The sequence below is a fragment of the Paralichthys olivaceus genome, chromosome 14, assembly GCF_024713975.1.
Source record: "Paralichthys olivaceus isolate ysfri-2021 chromosome 14, ASM2471397v2, whole genome shotgun sequence".
NCBI classification, from domain to species: domain Eukaryota; kingdom Metazoa; phylum Chordata; class Actinopteri; order Pleuronectiformes; family Paralichthyidae; genus Paralichthys; species Paralichthys olivaceus.
The window spans coordinates 5038465-5059108 of NC_091106.1; the positions used below are offsets into that span (position 1 = coordinate 5038465).

General features: G+C 41.8%; 2 protein-coding genes across 6 annotated transcripts in view; one reads left to right on the forward strand and one right to left on the reverse strand.

Annotated features, from left to right (window-relative positions):
* thada (THADA armadillo repeat containing) overlaps nucleotides 1-10182 on the reverse strand; it is a 96414-nt gene extending 86232 nt beyond the window's left edge. For 2 of the 4 annotated variants that reach the window (XM_020091962.2, XM_069538368.1), the window contains exons 1-20: nucleotides 10114-10182; nucleotides 9540-9616; nucleotides 9339-9448; nucleotides 8750-8880; nucleotides 8184-8332; nucleotides 8022-8054; nucleotides 7884-7932; nucleotides 7273-7466; nucleotides 6178-6272; nucleotides 5410-5633; nucleotides 4591-5315; nucleotides 4261-4415; nucleotides 3981-4136; nucleotides 3661-3768; nucleotides 3116-3239; nucleotides 2092-2237; nucleotides 1554-1782; nucleotides 1316-1451; nucleotides 1042-1178; nucleotides 122-268 (exon numbers count right to left, since the gene is read on the reverse strand). In XM_020091962.2, the coding sequence (XP_019947521.2) occupies nucleotides 122-268; nucleotides 1042-1178; nucleotides 1316-1451; nucleotides 1554-1782; nucleotides 2092-2237; nucleotides 3116-3239; nucleotides 3661-3768; nucleotides 3981-4136; nucleotides 4261-4415; nucleotides 4591-5315; nucleotides 5410-5633; nucleotides 6178-6272; nucleotides 7273-7466; nucleotides 7884-7932; nucleotides 8022-8054; nucleotides 8184-8332; nucleotides 8750-8880; nucleotides 9339-9448; nucleotides 9540-9612 (3121 nt within the window). In that variant the 5' untranslated portion in view covers nucleotides 9613-9616; nucleotides 10114-10182. Of the gene's footprint in view, nucleotides 1-121; nucleotides 269-1041; nucleotides 1179-1315; nucleotides 1452-1553; nucleotides 1783-2091; nucleotides 2238-3115; nucleotides 3240-3660; nucleotides 3769-3980; nucleotides 4137-4260; nucleotides 4416-4590; nucleotides 5316-5409; nucleotides 5634-6177; nucleotides 6273-7272; nucleotides 7467-7883; nucleotides 7933-8021; nucleotides 8055-8183; nucleotides 8333-8749; nucleotides 8881-9338; nucleotides 9449-9539; nucleotides 9617-9816; nucleotides 9908-10113 lie in introns of those variants that run through there. The other 2 variants (XM_020091983.2, XM_020091973.2) reach the window with 2 other exon arrangements.
* Nucleotides 10183-10666: 484 nt separating this feature from the next.
* The window catches only part of plekhh2 (pleckstrin homology domain containing, family H (with MyTH4 domain) member 2), a 31391-nt gene continuing 21413 nt past the window's right edge, over nucleotides 10667-20644 (forward strand). For both annotated transcript variants that reach the window (XM_020087613.2, XM_069538945.1), the window contains exons 1-2: nucleotides 10667-10820; nucleotides 14001-14136. In XM_020087613.2, coding sequence (XP_019943172.2) covers nucleotides 14014-14136 — 123 coding nt within the window. In that variant the 5' untranslated portion in view covers nucleotides 10667-10820; nucleotides 14001-14013. The remainder of the gene's footprint in view (nucleotides 10821-14000; nucleotides 14137-20644) is intronic.

Below are 20644 nucleotides of genomic sequence, written 5' to 3' on the forward strand. Positions count from 1 at the left end.
CATCTTAAAACTTAGTATTAACCAATCACAGTTAATTCACAAGTACAATCAAGTAAAGGTGTAAAAGAGAAGCTGCATTCCTGTGAGATTACATTAGTAAGTATAATTCTCTGTAACTCACCAGTGTTCAATGATGGTGTGTGTGTAGTCTGACTGTGTGTGTGATCGTCTCCATGGTGTGTGTCCAACTCTCTGGCACTGTTGAAGAAGTCATTGGTGTCCCTGGGCTGGATCTCCTGCAGGATCCTCTGCAGACCTGCTGACGTCTCTGTCCAAACACATCATATTTTATCAGTTGCATTAAAATTCCATGATCTTCAATTACTGAATTTGAAAGATTCATGAACTAAAGGTATACTCTTGTCTGGGTTTTTTGTGAATAACTGTGTTTATAAATCACTGAATATAAAAATCAATGACGCACGTCCACTCGTTCCTTTTATCCAGAAATGAGGCCAAAATATCCTGGATAAGAACGCTGCCATCTGATGCATTTGGAGTCTGCGCAGTAATGATCAGGGGAATTGAGCCGTGGAATCTAGGTCCTGACCAATTGTGAGTCCATCTCAGCTGTCAATCGTGACTAGCTATCAAACATACCAGAAGAATTTACACTTGGACAAAATCAGAGAATGACAAGATGACAGAAACCATCTTTGACAAAAATCTATTTGGCGTGTACTTTGTCCCATCCACTAACATGGAGGAGGCAGGATTTATTACCTATACTGCAGCCATCCACCAGGTGGCAATCAGGGCACATAGGCCTCACTTTTGGGAGGTGTCATGTATTCTTTACATACAACGAATGTCTGAAGGAAATTTAAGTATTTCTTTGGGAAACAACTCCATTTTTCAAAAAATCCACAGGAACAATCCAGAATTCCCATGCTTAGTGAAACGGTTCACTCTTCTGTTATATAGTTGAAACTGAAGTTTTATATAACGTTAAGCTCATTATAATTTGCCCTTCTGTTGATCACTTATTACATTTATAATACAGAGTAATGTGAAGAGGACAATGTTAAGAAATCAGATTACCGGAGTCAGTATCCATGGGGATGAGTCCCTCTGGGGAGGAGCTCTGGACTATGGGGGAAACCACATCAGACATCCTGTAGCACACGGCAATCAGCTCGGACATCAGACATCTCCACTGCTCCATCTGTCTCAAACTCCTTAACACACACAGAAACATGCACTTATCACAAAACCACCAAGACACAACACAAATAAGGTTATTTAAATGTGGAGTAAGCTTTCCACTTAAAGGTTGTTTAACATGGACATTTGTTGTGATGATTCTTGTTCTCACTCAGTGTTTAGATGCTGCAGTACAGCTGTGATGCAGTGAGCTCTTCCATACAGAGGATAAGAAGCAGCTGCTTGTAGGAGAGACGACTCTGCCCTCAACACCTCTGACTGCAGACAACACAACAAGAACTGAACCACTGTGGACAGAAAGACAACACATGACTTTCACACATGAGTGCAGATTGTATGTATTTTTAACACATACATACATTTATCCAGTGTGTGCATCTGGATCTTACCAGCCAGAGTGTTGTGCTCCAGCATGAGCTTCTCTGAGTCCTGGGGCGGGAGGGAGGAAGGTTGGAAATTGAGCCCCTGCTGCTGGGCACAGTGCAGCAGAGCCTGGCTCAGGTGCGGCTGGTGCAGCAGCAGGTTGAGGAGGTGGGCTGCTGTAACGCTGTCAAAAGGCTTGGTGCTTGTACTGAGCTCCAGAGCAGCCTGAAGGACACAACGCATTCTCTCTGGCACCTAAGGTCACAGAGACAAAGGAGATATCAGCTAAATACTATTACACATGGTGATGATTTAGCTTAAACTACATGCAATATCTGGCTAAATGTAGTGTCATAAGAATCACTATTTGAAAGAACTGCAGGAAACATCACAGACTGAGATATGAGTCTTCACAAAAGGGACAATACAGGATATATATTTAAGTTTTAGAACTTTTCTTCCAAATATTACACTGAAACTTAATTACATAACACCAGTTCTACACTTACTAAAAATCAAACAAAAAGTATTTTTTTAAGAAGAGCTTGTGTTTGGAATATTAACCTGTAGCCCCACAGCTGATGGAGGGAGTTGCGGTAGCAGTGTGGAGGCCAGCTGTTTGACTTCTAGGAAGTTGCTGGCAACACAGTAGAGGACATTCTGAGCATGTGCAGAGGTCACAACCTCACCCAGGGCAAACACATCTGGCCCTGAGGAAAATGGAGGACAGGTGGAGGTGAAGAAAAACAGGAGGTGACAGTGAGTGACAAGAGGTAGAGTATACGCTAACACAGCCGCAGCACCAGGCTGGCATCAAACTAAAGAGACTGACCAAAAATGAAAAGGCTGCTGGCTCAGGCAGTAAAAGGACCACAGGTTCCAGTTCTGTGAGTTGGCTAATGCTATTGTATGAAATGTGCCAAGCATCATGAGGAAGGTGCCCTTGAGTGATGCACTGAACTCCAAACTGCTCTGAGCCCGTTGGTTGAGTTTGCTCCCTCCTGATTGTATGACCAGGAAGACATTTTCCAATAGCGGATCCAAAAAAAGTAGCCTAAAGATTGCAGTATGAATAATGACAGGTCAGCCACAAGGACACAGTTTTTTTAAATGTATGAGGACAACATGTTTTTTTTGTATAATAGTCACTCACAACATTTACACTATTTCTAGTCCAAAGGCTAAAATTTACACAGCCATTACTTTTCCAAGGATTTTATTACTAGTATAATTATTGTTATTATTACTATCATATACAAAAACTGGTGCGAATCTGGACAAATGGGCAGGTGTAGAATTTCTTTTTAACTTTCTCTGCAGCGTTTTTCAGTTTTCATATCAGAGAGAACTGCATTGCATGCCACTTGAGGGTGCACACAAATAAAACTTTGAGTTCTGACTCTCGGCATTGACAGTAAAAAATTGGCGATCAGCCTTCTCTGAAGTATTAGCCCGTCTAGTATTAAATATTGTCACAATAAAATAAATATAATATGATAAAACCATTGTAACAATAGGACCATAACACATTTCTGATGTTCTGTTAAGTTTGTCATTTACAACTGCAGCTGGTGAGCATCAGATGTACCTGTGCTGAAGGTGAAGAGCTGGCCCAGGAGACACAGCAGGTGGAGGGACATGAGGCATTTAGAAAAGGAGGCTCCGGGAAGCAGAACCTCCAGCAACTGCACACACAGCCAGCACAGGAACTCCTACATCACACATGAAAACAATAAGCCTTCATTTAATTCAAGAAAAAGGATTTCATTAAGAAAAATATCAAGACTAAGGCAGGGCGTCCACAGCTTTAACCAAGTCGAATGTAAGACTTTTAATACCATTTGAAATTAAACTAACCAACACAAGTACTCATCATTCATGTTCATATACTAGCTAACAGGCTAGAAGGACATTCGTTTAATTCATAAACTTAACCAGAGAAAAATAATGACGTAATGCATACTAGAAGTAATAATTCTTCTTCTTTGGTCTGATAGAGTGGAGACTTTTTCATGGTGACCTTTGGGCAGTGGATTCATGACAATTTAATACTTTCAAGGCCTTTTATTTATAAGATTGAATTCAAGCAGCTGATTGTCCTTAATGGAAACCCTGCATTAATGCATGTTATACCTTGTACAGCTGTATTGTGTGTTGTTCTCTGTCTCTCTGCTCCTGGTCTCTCTCCTGACTCAGTCTCTTCTGCAGCAGCTGAGTGCTGTCCTTCGCTCGACACAGTAACTGTGAAGTAGACGATTTAAAGTTTCATTAGTGATTTTCATTTCATCAAATGTCAAACAGTTGCTAGTACCGACAGTGGATCCCTGTTAAAACCTGATCGTCCCAGCCTGCAGGAAAACAAAAGCTATATATCTGACAAGCCTGACTTTTTCAAATACAGAGAGAATATAAATTCATCCAGCACCAAAGATGATGTGACGTGAGCAGCTGACCTTCTTCAGCAGGCTGACTGTCTGCTGTCTAACGCCTGGGGACTGACTGTTGAGATTTGGCAGCAGGAAGTGGCGAATCAGGTCCATTTCCTGCAAGGTCAGAACTTCAGTGCTGCGGTGACTCTCACACACCAAACCTAAAGCGTCCATCCTCACCTGGGTAGTAAGAGAAGGTGACACATAAATGGAAATCCAAGATGTGTGCCACAAAAATGTGGAAAACATCTTGAAAAGATCTTATTGGAAGTCCACAAATATACACTCAAGGACAAATACTCACTTGATCATGTTTGTGTACGAGGGCTTGCTGGAGGAGAGAGAGGGGCACCAGTCCTCCCCACATACCCTCTTCTGAGGACGGAACAACACCCTGGGCCCTCGCTGCCCGCAGGCACGTCATCAGAGCACCGAGCTGACCCCTGCTGCCTGAAGCACCTAACAGGAAATAAAAACTGTATTAACACAAAGGTTCTATGATTGTGGCTAGTGACTGTGTTACAGCATGCTCTCGCTTTCAAGTGACAACTGAATGCTTTGTGAAAGTGAGAGACTTAGATACGCAGTGAGTATGACCAGATGAGATCCAGATATATGGGGTGTGTGTTTGTGCCTTTGCCTGTGCTGCAGGGCGGTGTGTCCTGAAGAGCCTGCACCATGTGAGCCAGGCTGGAGGGGCTGCAGCGAAGCAGCTTGGGCAGGAAGTAGTCCAGGATGTACGTGGTTTGGTCCAGTCTGGCCCGGCACAGCACCTGCAGCAGCGGGGTTACCCATGTCCTGTGCCAACGCTCCATCCAGTCCTCTGTTGTTCCTGCTGCACCAGCCTCAGTTGCCAGCTGAGCTTTGTGACTAACAAACAGCCTCTCCAGCAGGTCGCTGGCGTAAGGAGCCAGGGTCTGATCACCCATCAAACCCAGGAGACATGACGGCAGTTGGGGCTGGATGTTGAGCAAGTACCCTGCTCCATAGAGCTCCACCAGGCAGCCCAAGGAGCCGTACTTCCCCCTCATGTGCCATTCTAGTCCCAGCAGGCTTCGGGTGAGCTCTGTGATGTAAGAGTCCTTGGTAGGGTCAGAAGTGGAGGGGTTGGTAAGTTGATGGAGCAGGAGGAGGTTGCGGAACAGCGATCGGGTTTGGTGGCGCACACCGTCTAGTGGGTGCTCCCAGTGGGAGTAGATGTGCTCCAGGAGGTGCTGCTGCAGCTCGGAGCCGCCACTGAAGGATTGCTGGAGGTGAGGAGGGCAGGGCTGCGGCACTCCCTGCAGGCAGTCCAGAGCGGCGCCACTCCACAGGGTCAGCACCCGAGACACCACCATTGCTGTACTGGACTCCTTCACACTACGGCAGAGAAGAAAAAACATAAGTATGCTTGTCACAGCGCTGAAAAATAACTTTTTTGTTGTTTTTCTCTCAGAAATATTTGCAGACCTACCTGACATCCAGGTCCAGCAGCGTGTTTGGGACTAACAGCAGCAGTTGTTCCCACTGTGGTCCTGGGAGAGCACCCTTCCAGCTCAACATAGCCAGAACCCCATGACATAGATAGAGAGAGACACCTGGAGGGCGACCACTAGTGCACAGACTGACACACCTCTCTTTGAGCCACTGAGGGGCCGGGTCTAAGCCTCGGACGGAGCCATGCAGCAAACTACACACCTGATACCACAAAGAATGACCAACGGTCAAAATTGAAATATGAAATATGAATCTAATAAAACTTGTCTTTCAAATATAATTTCTGAAATGAGTTTGAAAGTATTTTTGGTTAAATGTGTCTTTAAAGGGCATGAACTTCATTTAAGATATCAGTGCATTTCAAAGATATGCAAAGAAGACTTTATGTTGCTACATGTGTGACTTTAAAACACTGTTGCTCAAAGATTAGGAAATTACAAAACAGAATATTACCAAAAAATACTAAATACTAAAAACTCATTTTCACAGGAACTTTGGTGGTGACAAATCGTTATCTGTTTGACATTACACTGTCATTTACTTATTTCAAATATTTAGTCAAACTTCAGACAAATATGGATTTCACTTTACATTCATTTTGGTGTGCTACGTCCTTACTTTACATTTTTATTCATGAAGTGCAGGTGAGTTATACTGTATGATGTATTTGGTGTCTTTCAGGAAAAGTTAATGTTCTGCACAGGACATTATGTGACATATCCACAACTCTTAATCCTTTACTTACCACAGAAGCGACTTCATCCCCAGAGCCCATGATGGACCTGATCAACAACACTACAGCCATGCCGGCTGTGCTCTGGACTGACTGGATGAACTCCTCTGGAGGCACAGAGAGCGACAGAGGAGAAAATCAGTGAGAAAAGAATTATGTGGGTACAGTACTTTCGTAGATTCACATTTCTCGTTTTCACTCATTCAAAATCAATGAAGGGACTGTAATCAATCTGCTCCAGTAAAGCTGCTCAAAACAATGTTATTGTTTATGCACAAATGCAATGGCTACATTTAAATCTGAATCAGCATGTGGGCCTGTGGATGGCAGAACAATATTAAATATGATATGCATCCTTCTCATGCAAACATCATTTATCAAAGTAGAATTGCCACAGCTATTCCTTCAACAGCCAGTCAAGTTGCAGGAAATATGCTCAAACCTGTCTATCTGCTCCTGAGTTACAGCATCGAATAATGGCCAAAGAAAAGTTGATTCCTTCAGAGTTTCAGAGATATCATGTTGACCACAAAATCAAATGAGTTGACCCTCAATGCCAAGCGTAGCTTTGGACGGTATTTGGTATAAATGCCTCACGCCATTAGAGATATTGTGTTCATGACAATCTCAAAACATTACACCCAAAGGATATGGTTGTTGCCAGCAAGAGGAATAGAAATAATCTAGCAAAGCACTTATTCAGACTCATATTTTCTCTATACGCACTTTTTGGCATATGATTCAAGATAAATCCATATACGATGAAATTTACACATTGATGGAAAGAGAGAGCACACAAAAAAAAGAAAAGTATTTTTTATTTTTTGTCAAGTGAGGAAAGCATCCAGTAGATACTTTGGCAGGCAATAATCCTGATCATCGAGTGCATAACAGGTGAGTGTACTGACTGAGGTATTCATATTTATATCTACAGACTTATATTTGTTGATATTTATGGATATATTTGGAGCCATGTTTGCTAATCCATCACTATTTTGGCTTATATTATATCCTCAAAGCCAGGGCATTAGCTATGAGTGTACATCCACATTTTATCCAGCATGTTTGTTTCTTCAGCTGGTCTCTACAGTCCAATCTGTTTCTTACCGTCAGTGAGGATGTGTATGTAGCAGCTCAGGAGGCTGCTCAGTGTGTCCTCCACATTGCAGTGACCCTGTTGAGCCTGCAGGGCCTCACTGACTGTCTCCTGCGATCTCTGGACTACCAGCATGGAAGTCTTCACTGCAGCCAGACAAGACTGCATCAGCTGAGCCTGGGCGATGTGGCGGCCTGCTAGACCCCTTGGACAACAGCAGGGGGCGACAGAGACATTCTGATTAACAGCAAGACACAAACCATGCTTCTGGGAAATATCTAAATAGAAACTGGCTGATAAGGGTGTGACTGAGCAGCAGAGCATCAGAGCTGAGTGGAAATGCAATCGATCAACCAAAGAAATACAGTACAATAGCATTTATTTGGTTTGAATAAAATATAAAGTAAGTGGTTTCCAAAAATGTACATAATAGAAAAGAAAAACCACATTAGCCCCAAATAGTACTCAATACCCCAAGAAATGTCTGGTATAAATATAATTAAAGATTGTCATGGAGGATTTCTTTTCAATTTTAATTCACATTATCTACACAAGTTGCTTTTGGCAATTGAATATAAGTTCTTTATTACAGGAATAGGGATTACAAAATATTACTCTGTACCTGTTCTGATGAAGGTATTGACTCAGTCCCTTGTGAAGAAACTGCAAAACTGTACAGAGGAGAAGTGAGACAATGAGACTGAGGAAGAAAACAAAGTCTCATCTCAAAATCAGACATTAAGGACGTACGAACACTTACCTTCAGGCAGCAGTTTGTTAATGCATCTCTCACCTGTGGATAAAGCATTTTGAAAAGGCAGATATTTATCTGACTTAATAAAAGGAGATTTAAGATTGATCTATTTATGTTTCTGATGATAAAATCTGCAGTAAAGGAAAAGATAAGCAACAGCCCTCTCACCAAGAGGAAAGCCATCCAAACAGGCAGTGATGGTGTCGACATTGTGTGGATATTTGTCTGAACCCGAGTTGGACAGACAGTCAGACAAGCAGGAACACAAACAGTCTACAGTCCGCTCCTGTAACCAGGCTGGTACTGAACCCAAAGCACTGAGGGTGAAAACAGAAAGAGAGAAAATATATAACTCATATCATTTTGATGTATAAATTAAAAAAAAAAAAAGGGAATCGGGAACAAGTTATGACTACGACTGTCCAAACTTAAAGACAGGCAGCCCAGAAAAAATATTTTTAACATAAACATCTATGTTCTATTTTCTAGGCATTTCATAATATCATATTAAGTGAAAACGGGGATCGAATATAAAGAACTCAACAGTTATTGACCTGAGAAAACAGACAAGCTAGTATTTATTAACACTGAGTCTAAATTGTTGGACATGGGTTTAGATTCCAGTATTTAGGATTTTGAACTCAGTAAGACCATTTTTTGCAAGTGCTTGCCTCCCAAGGAAGTGACCATGGAAGCTCTAGGCTGTATACACCCATTTACAAACTGCTGGGTACCTGGCGATGGCTCGTCGTAGGGGGTTCTTGGCCTGCAGGGAAGTGTAGACCAGAGCCAGGGTGTGTAGACAGGCCTCCAGAAGAGCATCGTCTGGCTGCTCATCGCTCAGGGCCTCCAACTGGGACCCTGCCTGATGAAGTATGGACACACAACTCAGGACATACACTGTATAATAAAGCTTAGGATACTAGCCTACTTAGGTCCATTCACTAAGGAGAGGTAAATCAACAATATTTATACACACTCATCCATTATCTAAACCACTTATCCTTTAAGGTTCAGAGGGTGGCTGGAGCCAATCCCAGTTGACACTGATCAAGAGGTGGGGTACACCCTGGTGAGGTTACCAGCATATCTCAGGACCAACTTACAGACAAAAACAACCATTCACACCTACTATAGTTACTCAATTTAAACAAACCCCAGATTGTGGACGGTAATAGAGCTGGAATACACTGAGAACACACCTACACAGACACGGGGAACATGCAAACTCCACACAGAAAAGCCCCAAACAAACCAAAATTCAGACCAAAAACCTTCTTGTTGTGATGCAGCAGTGCTAACAACATCCATCTTGTTGCTAACCTTTTTTATCAGCTGGATCTGCTGCACTGGCTCTGTCAGCTCCAAACAGGACTGCAGGGTCTGGGCAACCTCTCTGATGCCATCTTCTCCACCATCCACAGAAAGGGATGCTAAGAAAGACAACAACACATGGTTCGATACTATCACACATAAAGGTTAAATGTAACGGAGGGCAGCTCTGTTTTGCAGTGGTGTCATTACCTATCAGCTTGTGCAGGTTCTCCTGGTCCAACACCACAGCCTCCACTCTGGCTGTCTTCTTCTTCACCACCATGACTCTGTGCAGCAGCATCGGTGCAAACATTTCCATGAATCACGAACAAATCAGAGGAACTTCAGTGCATGTGAAACATATAATGAGACGCAATACGGCCAAACTACGAGGAACACAACTTGTAGGTTTACATTCAGTTGTGGGCTCTCACACCTGTTCAAAGTGAGAGGCTTCTCATCTAAATATAAAAGATCGAATAATCACCTGATGCTTACAAAGGATCAGTTTCTCTCTCCATGACACCCCAGCCTCCCTCTCTCGTTCTCTTCTCTCATGCACAAAGACACACATTGAACTTCGTGTCCACACACTTTCTTAAGTGTTTTATCTCAGCTAAAAGTCTTGCTGCTAACACTGTTAGCTAACTCATGCTAGCTGTCTAGCACTGGCTCTACGACCCAAATTAAAGAACGAGGCACACACTGAAACATTACGACAATAAACGCTCACAGAGTCACACTGATTAAAGAAGGTGTAAAATGAAATAGAACCAGTATCCACCTCAGATGAACATGTGGTGGAGTTGGAGTCCTTCTGCCTCAGCTGGTAACTGTGACCAGTGTCAAGCTAGGAGTTAAAACACTTCCCTTTCCAGTAAAATTGCTTTCAAAATAAAATATACTATACTTATAACCTTATTAAATGCAGTTTATGTTTATATTTCGTTGATATTTCTATTCTTTATTTTATTCTACAGTTATATAAAAATATATGGTGCAGAATATATGTTTTAAGAGACTGTAAATATATATTTGTACGATGTAAAGCTTTAACTTTGAAGCCATGCTGGTTGCACTTCTGGTTTTGTTCTCGTTAGTTTGACAGAACCAGGATCCATGCCGCACGTAGGTGACGTCACTTCCGATTAACTGTAACAGCCCGCCCACAGAGGCTGAGCTGTCCGTAAAGTAGCGCTCCAGGTTTTTATTGGTGGAAATCACACGTCAATCAAAATGGCTCTTCGTGGTTATCCTGCGGGGAGAAACGCCCACCGGGCCTTTGATTGGACACCCGTCGCGGAGCCACGCCCTATTGTTCCAACCCATTCCTAAGTTTGAGGCAGAGCTGGAATGAAAACCTGAGAAAAGTGAACCATTCACCGCGTTTATTCAAGGTTTCCTCTCTGGACCCCGAAGAAAACACGTGTCAGCACTGGAGTCGACATGACGTGACGTCGGTCGGACACTTCTGCGTCAACATTGTCAAGGGTAAGAGGTTTTTTTCACATGTTTAATAGGAAAAGATGGAGAGTGACCGTTTCATCTAATGAGCTGTTTTCATAGGGAGAATGATTTAAACGGTGTTATTGACTCACTCCTGGGAAAAGTTCAGACTAAACATTTGAAACCGAGGAAAAGTGATGTGGACACGATTCTTAAGTTGACCACACTCGTTAACGTGAATATAGTCTAAGGAAATAGAGTGGTGCTATGTTTGTCTTTTGCTTGCTGGTGTTATAATTTAGAATGTATAGTCTACAATTTATCTGCTTGTTTTATGGTTAAATACATAATCCATCCGGGGGGTTATGTATTTGAGTGTATTTAGGTCTAACACATGGGAGGGTCTCACCATGTCTCTATAAATTCAGTTTAAAAATATCACAAATGAAGCCTCTGAGGGCTACTACTTTACCTCAGTTCACTTTCTTTCACCTCCTTTCAGCCCTCAGTGAGGATCATCACCAGTAAATCATCTCTATGACTGCATGAGTGTTTGTCCTAAAACAAATGTCCAGTATATTGAGATGTTAGTCAATGAGGCTTCACATCTGAACACTGAAAGATTTGGGGGGAACTTATAAGGACCGATAAATTCACATACTTGTTATACCTTATAATACACATGACCTCATTGTTTTTGCACGGTTCATTTGGCAGTGAGAGGTGGAGCCTCACAAATTAAACCTCATTTTAAATCCATTAACAGCAGGTAGTAGGGTCTGTACATCTTAAATGGCTGCAGCATGACTCCAAACCAAAACACAGGGATGTGCTCACACAGCACATTCTGCTTCACTGTCTCTGTGGACTGACTTTACTCAGGAAGTGAGAGGGAGAGTAAATCACTGTCAGAATAACAAAGGGTTCAGAGGCCTTCACTGTTTTCCACCTACTACCGCCTTTTATCACCACTGTCCCTTTTTACACAAGTGTGATGAATCTTCAGACAGATAGTTAGTCTACAAAGTAAACCAAAAGAAGTAGCAATAACAACTTCTGTGTACACCATATAAGAAGATTATAATTTATGTCATGTTAAGTAATCACGATCTATCAACTAAAACCTTGCAGGTGGTTAAACGATACTCGTACCTTAAAGCAACACCGTGTAACTTTTGCTGCTGAGCAACAGCACCCTCTACAGCCACACATGGGGATTCCTTCTGTTCGGCTCTGTGTCAGAACTGGTTTTCATGTCGAGAATCTTGAGCGGAACTCTGACTGCATTGTCGCACTCACTGAACTTAAACACAGCTGAACTGCAGATATTACCCATGATCCTAGGCTTCCTGAACCGGAAGAGCTGCTGCTGTAACAAATCCACAAACTGTTTGGAATCCCTCATATTTTAAAAGTTTCCTAGATGAACATTGGAGAAAAACGCTGCATTTTAAAGAGGCTACTTTGAAGCAGTGGGGGTGGAAAATTTGACAAAAAAGTTCAAAAAGTAAAAATGTAGTGGAGTAGACACTACAGATATTTGCTGATAAATGCAGTGGTGTAAAAGCAAAAAAAAAAATACCTGAAATAAAATGTAGTTAATTATGTAAATATACCTGAAAAAATGCTTCAGCAGTAATGAAGTAAATGTACTTTTTTATATTTAAGTCTTTTTAACTAATCTATGGCTCAGCGTGTGCCTAGTCTGATTCTGAGAATTGAAGCGGCTGCGGCTCAGGGGACAAAGCGGGTCTTCCTCAAACAAGAGTGTCCGTGGTTTAGTCCCAGTCTTCCCCATTTTTCCAAGTGTGCCTGGGCAAGATACTAAACCCCAAACAGCCGTCAGGGCTGTGATGTTCTCATAGAAGTGCTGCCCATAGATCCACTGCATGAATGTTTGAACGGGTGAATGGCAAAAAAAAAACTGTACTGTAAGGGGCTTTGATTGATCTTCAAAACTATAGAAAAGCGTTATATGAATACAGACCATTTATCCGTCAGTTACACATTTCTCACAGGAGATTGTTCCCACTCACCAAAGTTACATGGAACATGGACAGGTGTTCAGGGTGAGGAGGGAGAATGATTTTAAAGTGAAAAGTTGCAGTGTTGCTCTGAAGTCTTTGTTGACAAAGTCGAAAATCCTATTATCATGTTTTACAGTATATAGCCTCTATTTCTAATATTATCTGAGGACTATCATGTAAAAAATGTTTTCCTGATGATATGATGTTATACAGGTATTTGTAGACCTTGTCCTCATGTAATATGTTATATTAAATTCCTTGCATTTAGCTCTGTAAGTTGTTTTTGTTTTTTTGGGCGACAGCCTCTTTGTTTCTTGTGTTTACTGCAGCAAACAAGCAGCAGAAATAAGCCTGTTGGAACCAGTTTATTGCCTCCACACATGTTTGCAGTCTCTTTGTGAGGAGACCAGTTGGGTAATGAGAGGTTATTACATGGAAGAGAAACCCAGACTTTCTATCGTCCTCCTCTTCCTATCCTTCATCTGAGATCCTCATATCTCTCTCCCTCTTTTTCTCTCTCACTCACTCACTCACTCACTCACTCTACCGCTTATTATTAACCGGCTGTTTTTCCCTGGAAAACCTGATGCAAGTCTGGCACCAGGGAGGGTACTGGGGTGCTTTGGAGCAACAGTAGTGTTTTACTGTTTGGCCAAGCAAATGTGATACGCCCACTGCCCCCGCTGGTCCAACTGGACGCGACCCTGGAATATTTCAGGGGATGGCTGGTGGCAGAGCGTCTGTACAATAACAACAAACCCTTTGTGTGTCTGTGTGTGTGTAGGTATGTTTATCAGATATGGTCCAGTTAATGTTTTACATGCAAAGAATGAGAACTGAATTAATTTCACATTGGAAAACTCAAACATAATCTTTTTGTAATATTAACACAAGAGTTAAAAAAACAATACTAAAAAAAAGTTTTAAAAAAAACAGTAACTGTAAAGAGTGCTTCAGTCCTCCGCTCTGTCTCCCAGAAAGCATAGACGAGCAGATCTTCAGACTGCGGAGGTGCCTTTGAGCAAAACTCTGAATCCCAACTCAGCTTCACGGGTGGTTGTCTCTTACTGACCCTGATCTCTCATCTCCTTCACGAGGAGGAAATGAAAAAGCGGATTTTCCCACAGGAAGCCTCCTCCTCGTATTAATATGTGCATATATTGACTCTCTCTCCCTCGTCTGATGCTGTGTGTTACAGAGGGTCGGCCGGTATGGCGGACGGGGAGGAGGCCATGAGCCAGGAGGACTGGAAGGATAAGTGTATGGTCCTGGAGGCGCTGCTCATGAAGTTCAGAGTGCAGATCATCAAGATTCGAGAGCTCACCGCCGACAAAGTTGGTTCAAGTAAACTCTTTCTATTCTGTTTATAATATAACGACACTCATCCACATGGAGATTGTGGACAAATAGTGAAAGGAGTGAGATATTGATTGAAATGGTGCCTGTTTGAATTTGGGGATGGTGAGATGAAGTGGACACGCTGCTACAGAGCTGTGAGGTCTGTACTGCAGGGGTGTGTTCCATTCAGCTGAAGTGGCTCCTCTTCTCTTTCTCACACTACATGTCCTCCCAAACAGGCGATTGATGTGAAGTAGATGAGGAGTTGTATTTAATCTCATTCGCTAATAACAGCATCACTTTCAGGAAACATAAATCAGTCCCGACAACCATTCTGTAAAAATAATTTTGTATTGAAAAATGGCTGACGCCTGATGACTTCTGATCACTATACTTCATTCAAAAAATGTTCACTGAAAGAACAGAACACAGATGTGAAAGAGAGAAAAAACATTAAATTGCTCTGAATAAAATCAGTAATTGGTTTGTGAAAGGCAGAGGAAGTAAGTGTGTGCAGATGTGGAGGAGAAATATTGGATACCAATAAGCTCTTGAAATATATATAAGAAAAGAAGAAGATAATGAACGTCATCTGGATCATATAGAAAAAGTAGATAAAGTTTTAAAAGTGTTTTTATGAGTAATGATTCAGAATAAACTGATCATTTCAAATTTCTGTATAAACATTGAATAACATCGGATCCACATTCGGTGTAGTTTACAGCTTCCATTGGTAGTTAAAGCCACAGTGTTGCAGTCATGCCGTAATATTAATTTTACAGTTCTACTGTTTCCACAAGAGCCAGCTGTTGCACCATCAGATCAAGCAACCAATCGCTGAGCCGATTCCTCGAGCTCCAGCTGAGCAGAAACTCAAACCTCTGTTCATGTTGTTTGATGTTTGAGATGTGGGAAGATTCGGCCATTGCACCGCGGATGATGTTAAAATTTAAAAATCACCAACATGTGGTCCTCATCAGTACAGGAAGGCACATCCACATTCAGACAGAGCGATGTGGTGCTTCTGGTGGGGGACAGAGCCGCCCGTCCCTCCCAGCTGGCCGACACTGGGCCGGCCCAAACTGTTCAGTGGCCTAGATCTGAAGCCGCTCTCCAGGGATGCTGATTAGAGCTCTAATGTAAACAGCAGTCTGACCGCAGGGCTCCGCCACGCACTGCATTCTGGGATTGACCCAGCTCCAGTCAATTACAGAGTCAAAGTAAGCTCAGCTGGACAGCAAAACAAACTCCTGGAGAGACTTGGAAGACAGACTGGCTTTGGTGGGTTTGTGCTGCCCGTGTACCACATGTGAAAGTCTCTGCTCGGTATTTTTGGCCATCCTCTTTGACAGGTTGAATTTTAACAGAATTTTCCACTCAGCATCGTAAAACACACCATTAAATGCAGGATAGCAGCACACAGTGCAACAAATGTAGTGCAGTGATTCAGCTTCAGTTTCTTCCACAGAAGTGTTTACTCAATCTTTATTTAATAGTTTAGACCTCAGTTGCCTTTTTCTTTGTTTTTCTTCTTCTCAGCGGTATGCCTCAGGCTGCACCATTAAACTGCTTTCATAAGTGTACTGTAGTGTGTGTTTTATAACAATAGTAGCTCCCACAAAAGAGGCTTGGATTTTCTATTTGTATGTAAATTTGACTTTTGTTACTTTCAGACATGCACTGAAGTCTGGACATTTTCTGGAATTTTTGCGGAGGGAAATGTGAGAACTCAAATGTCCAAGTCCTTTCCTCTGACCTTTTCCTGCCAGTCCCCTAGTAAGACAGACTGAGCCATGTGAGAATACAGCAGGAAAATGTCTGGAAACTTCATAGGGAGGCATGTTGATGATGTTTCTAACACACAGCCGACTCATGTAAATATCTTTTTTTGGCATAAAGAGGAAAAAGAGGTGTCATACACGTCAAAGACAAATTAAGACGTTAACTTGGAAAGACAACAAGATTTTGATCAGGGCCAACCTCTGTGTTACTGTGCTGTAAACAAAAACATTCTTCAGTGGAATTTATACATCATATCCTTCCTTCTGCGTGCTCCACCTAGACGCTGCCCTGCACCTGAATGTTCCAGTCATTTTCCATCCTTATATGTGTCACAACAGAGTGAATTCATTTTAACGCCTCTAATTGAAAACCAATACAGTCTTACTACTACTACTGCTTGCTTTTCATTGTGTCAGAGATGGATAACGCTGAATGGATATATCCATTTAAAAAACTGGCCATAGTCATTAGTTTTTACTCTGGTGGGTTTGTTGTTGAATGACCCGTCACCTTGTGCTCACTGACCTCCTGATGCCATGAGCTCATCATGCTAACATCCAGACCCCTGCTGATGTTTTCCCTCTCTGGCTCCCACTGCCTCAGCCAGAGCTTGTTGTTTTTTAAGCCGCTGCGGGGGCGAATGCACGTCACAGCAAATTCCCCCCTAATGTCTCACTGCGGAGGTGGGCTCATAATAGGATGAAGAGGCGTTCTGTGGAGGTGGTCAACGCCTCCAGTGTTGAAAAGGACACAGGAGGTTGGTGTCTATTCATTGATGCAACAGCAGCAGCATTAGTGCACTTTGCATCTGCAGGTGGAGTTCAGTGCGGATAATGTTAGAGCTCACAGACCCAATATTTTAGAAAGTTGTTTGAAATTAAATCCAAGATTAAAAAAATGTCATAATTTTGAAATAAATGATCCTTCTCTGACGTGTAACTTAGTGGCAGAGCTAAGATTTTTTTTCTGGCCACAATTTATACAGAGGGGCCAGTTATAGGTCCAACATGCACAATTCCTGATTCAGTAAGGTGCACATTCTTTGTTTACTGTTCCTATAAATGTATTTATATTTAATATATTTCAGAATGTATTTTGAAAATTTTACATTGTGCATTTCAAAAAACCAAATAGAATGATGGAACATTTAAATTCTTAACAAATTGTCATATTTATTATTGATATTGTTAGTAAGTTTCGTTGACCTCTGAAGTCCCAGGGGTCAATGAAATTTCAGCTGGGGTCAGTGCCCCCTGGCCATGCCCCTAAATCCACCCCTGGACTTAATGATTTGTTAAAATGGATATTGTTTATATTGTTTGTATTGACAGTATCCTCTTTATTCCTTTAAAATTTCGAAAACTGTTTTCTTCTAAAATCGTCATCTCCAAACTATGAACACCTGTCCATGCTATGAATTTCTAATTGTAAATTTATCTGACTAAACTGAACTGCAGGACTCCAGCTGGACTTGGCATATTGCTGAAATCCTCGAAAGCCTGAGTGAGGGTATGGATAGAGAAAGAGGGGGAGAAAAAGGAGAGAAAAAATGAAGATTGAGCTGCCCCACGGAAGGAAATACCCAGTTTAGTAAATAGTGTGTGTGCATGCATGTGTTACACAGGAAGTGAGTTTGCAAGTCAGTCTGTTTGTTACTCCGTTTAAATTCACTGTTTACTTGAAAATCTTGCAGAATGTGAAAAGTGACGGGGTGCGTGTGTGTGTGGGTGGTGCAGTTATTTGGGGAGGGATACAGTCTATGGGAGGGACGTTGGTTTTGGCCAGCAGGGGCCTCCAGCTGTAACACTGGGCCATACATCTGTTGGTGGAGACAAAGAGGCCGTGTGTTATATTTTCTGATTCTGTCAGCCGCCCTGCTTCCGACCTAACACTCTCACTGAAATGTTTAATTCTAGCTGTCTGCCTGTGTGTTTCTCCATGAGAAACAAATATGTGAACCTCATCCCTTATAGAAAAAGTATATCTGGTGGAATGCAAATTACAAATGAAAACATTCCAGCCCTTAAATGCTACTTCGACCATCATCTTGATTCATTTCCGATAATACCAGAGGTTTTGCTCTCCAATGAATTGTTCTTTTGTGTTGTCTGCTGACAGGTTCAGACTGACGCACACTTTTTGCTGTAGTGTGAATTTACAGCAGCAGGGCAATAGAAGTGTAATAATTGTACGTGTCGGTACAACAGCTGAGAAACTCAGTAGTGTCATTACTGATAAACCAGTCAACATTATTTTACAATCAGCTCTAAATAGTAGCTTAGTGTCAAATGTTACACTTTTGTCACTTGAAAACTGCACGTCCATCTCTCACAATCACCTGACACCATGTTTAGTATAGCCAATACAGACATGATTATGATTAATGTGCAATTAACATCATCGGCTTTTGAACAATAAGATACCTGTCAACATATATTTGCATATGTACACAAAATTCAGTAAAATTAGACAAGACCCCCCCTATAGTGACATCTTTTACCCAAGCATTTTAAGTGCATGAACACACGTGAACCACAACCTTACAACAAATTGGACTTTCTGAGGAGCATGTGAATGCTCAGTTAACTCAAAATAAATTGCAATAGAGTTCATAATGAAGGAAGAATGTGACTTAATGATGTGTTGGTAAAAGATTTGGGCGACGGAGGAATAAGACAATAAATCATTTAGACACACCATATTCATTCATTGGTGTGGAAACAATAAGAGGCAAAGAGAATATCGGGCCTATCCTTTAGGGAGCCAAGAACACACTGACACACATAAAGCCCTTAAAACAGCCCAAACCATGGGATTCATCAACATCAAATGACACAGTACACGCAGTGTTAAAAAGCCCAGCAAAACCAGCAGTCCCCACACTAAAGCTTCTCCTCAATTCACTGGCCAGTTGCATCTCATTGCTGACTGATTGAAAAAAAGGGACAAAGAACAGAAACACATACAGCAATAAGTAACGTTTATTTGTACAGCATCTTTGAGACACTAGTCAGAAAATCTAAAAAGTTAAGTTTAAATCAAAAGAAAACCCATAATGCACCAGATAAAATGTACAAACGTAGAAGATTTAAGACATAGCATGAAAAAACTTTGTAGCTGCTTTTTAAAATAGTCTACAGTCTCAAGCTTGACTATCCCAGAAGACTGGGGGCTCCCCACTGGAACATCTGTCCACACTGTACATACAGTAGACTCACACCAAAACCACAAGTGGTGCATTGACATATTCTAGTTCAGTCTTCCATCCACATTTAGAAAGAAAAAAAATCATCCACCCATGTTGTGGGCGAGCTTTACTGGCTATACTGAATCTGTGCAAAGCAAACTGAGACTCACATTACATATAGTTTGACAACTATTGAACTTTAACATGGTTAAAGCAAGAAAACATGTGTGAGCATGAAAAATTGTCCAGTAGGATATGTGTACCATGTACTGAATGAGGTATTCTTAATTTAAATAAGGCCAGGGATGGGGATTGTCGATGTCGGCAGTGTTGATTATTCACTTTCTTCCACATTGTTAGGGACAAATGCTTTGCCCCTTCTCTGCAGTTAAGTCTCTCTCTCTTATCATTTGCATCTTTTATGCCGTGTTAGTCTGTTGTACATGACATCCACTAATGGATACCCAACAAGAAATCATCTCTTCTGTGTTATTGTCCACTTAGGTAGAATTGTCTTGATGTTGGGAAGGTGGTGCTTAATGGAGAAGAATTAAAAAAATAATTCCTCTCATGCTAATTCAAGCAAAAATAAGTAGCCTGTTTTGAAAAGTTAAGGTGTAGAAAGTATAGATATTTAAGTTAAAATGTAGGGAGTAAAAGTAAAAAGTCAACGCTCGATTAAAATTTCGATAGCTGAGAAATCTACTCAAGTACAGTAACAAAGTATTTGTATACACACACACACACGCGATACTACACTGGCACATTTTGCTGAGAGTCTGACTGTAGCTATATGTGACGGATGTATTTGGTGTTGAACCTGTATAATTACAGGTAAACACTGAAGGTCACAGTGGCTACAGAGAGAGGCTTTGTGAGCTGGCTGTCTGGCTGCGGACGAAGCGATGGGGGAGGGATGGATGGAGTTCAGGGGGAGGTTGGCCACAGAGCGCCAGTTGTGGAATTCCAGGAATGGAAGTTGAACTGGGGTTTTGGATGTGAGGAGGGAATTGAGTGCAGAGGTGATGGAGCATTGTTCGGAGGTTATGGGGGCTGAGGGATAGAGGTCACGCGTGTATGAGTGTGTCAGGCGTTGACGCAGTGAAGCAGGAGTAGCTGCACCATATGAAAGTATACAACTGAAAATGACCACAACATGAACCGAACCCCTCATTGGATCATCTACACAGGATGTGATGTACACACCCAGACCAGACTGGTCCTATATATTTTTAATCTGCAAAACACACACACACACTTGCAGGCATAGTGGTATACGCTGGAGAATATCTTTATTATTAGATGTGTTTATGGCTTTTTCTATGTTGTTATGTCTGGTGTGTGTATGAGACAGAGTGTGTGTCGTCTCCAGCTGTATAGAATATGTGCCCTGTAATTAACAAGCTCTTCTCTGCCAAATGCTATATCTGTTCCAGAGAGGCACATGCGGTTTGTGGTACAGCAGATGATCTATATAGAGAAGAAAAGAAGGAAAGAGTGAAAGAGAGAGAGGGAGAACAAGATTAACCTTTTTC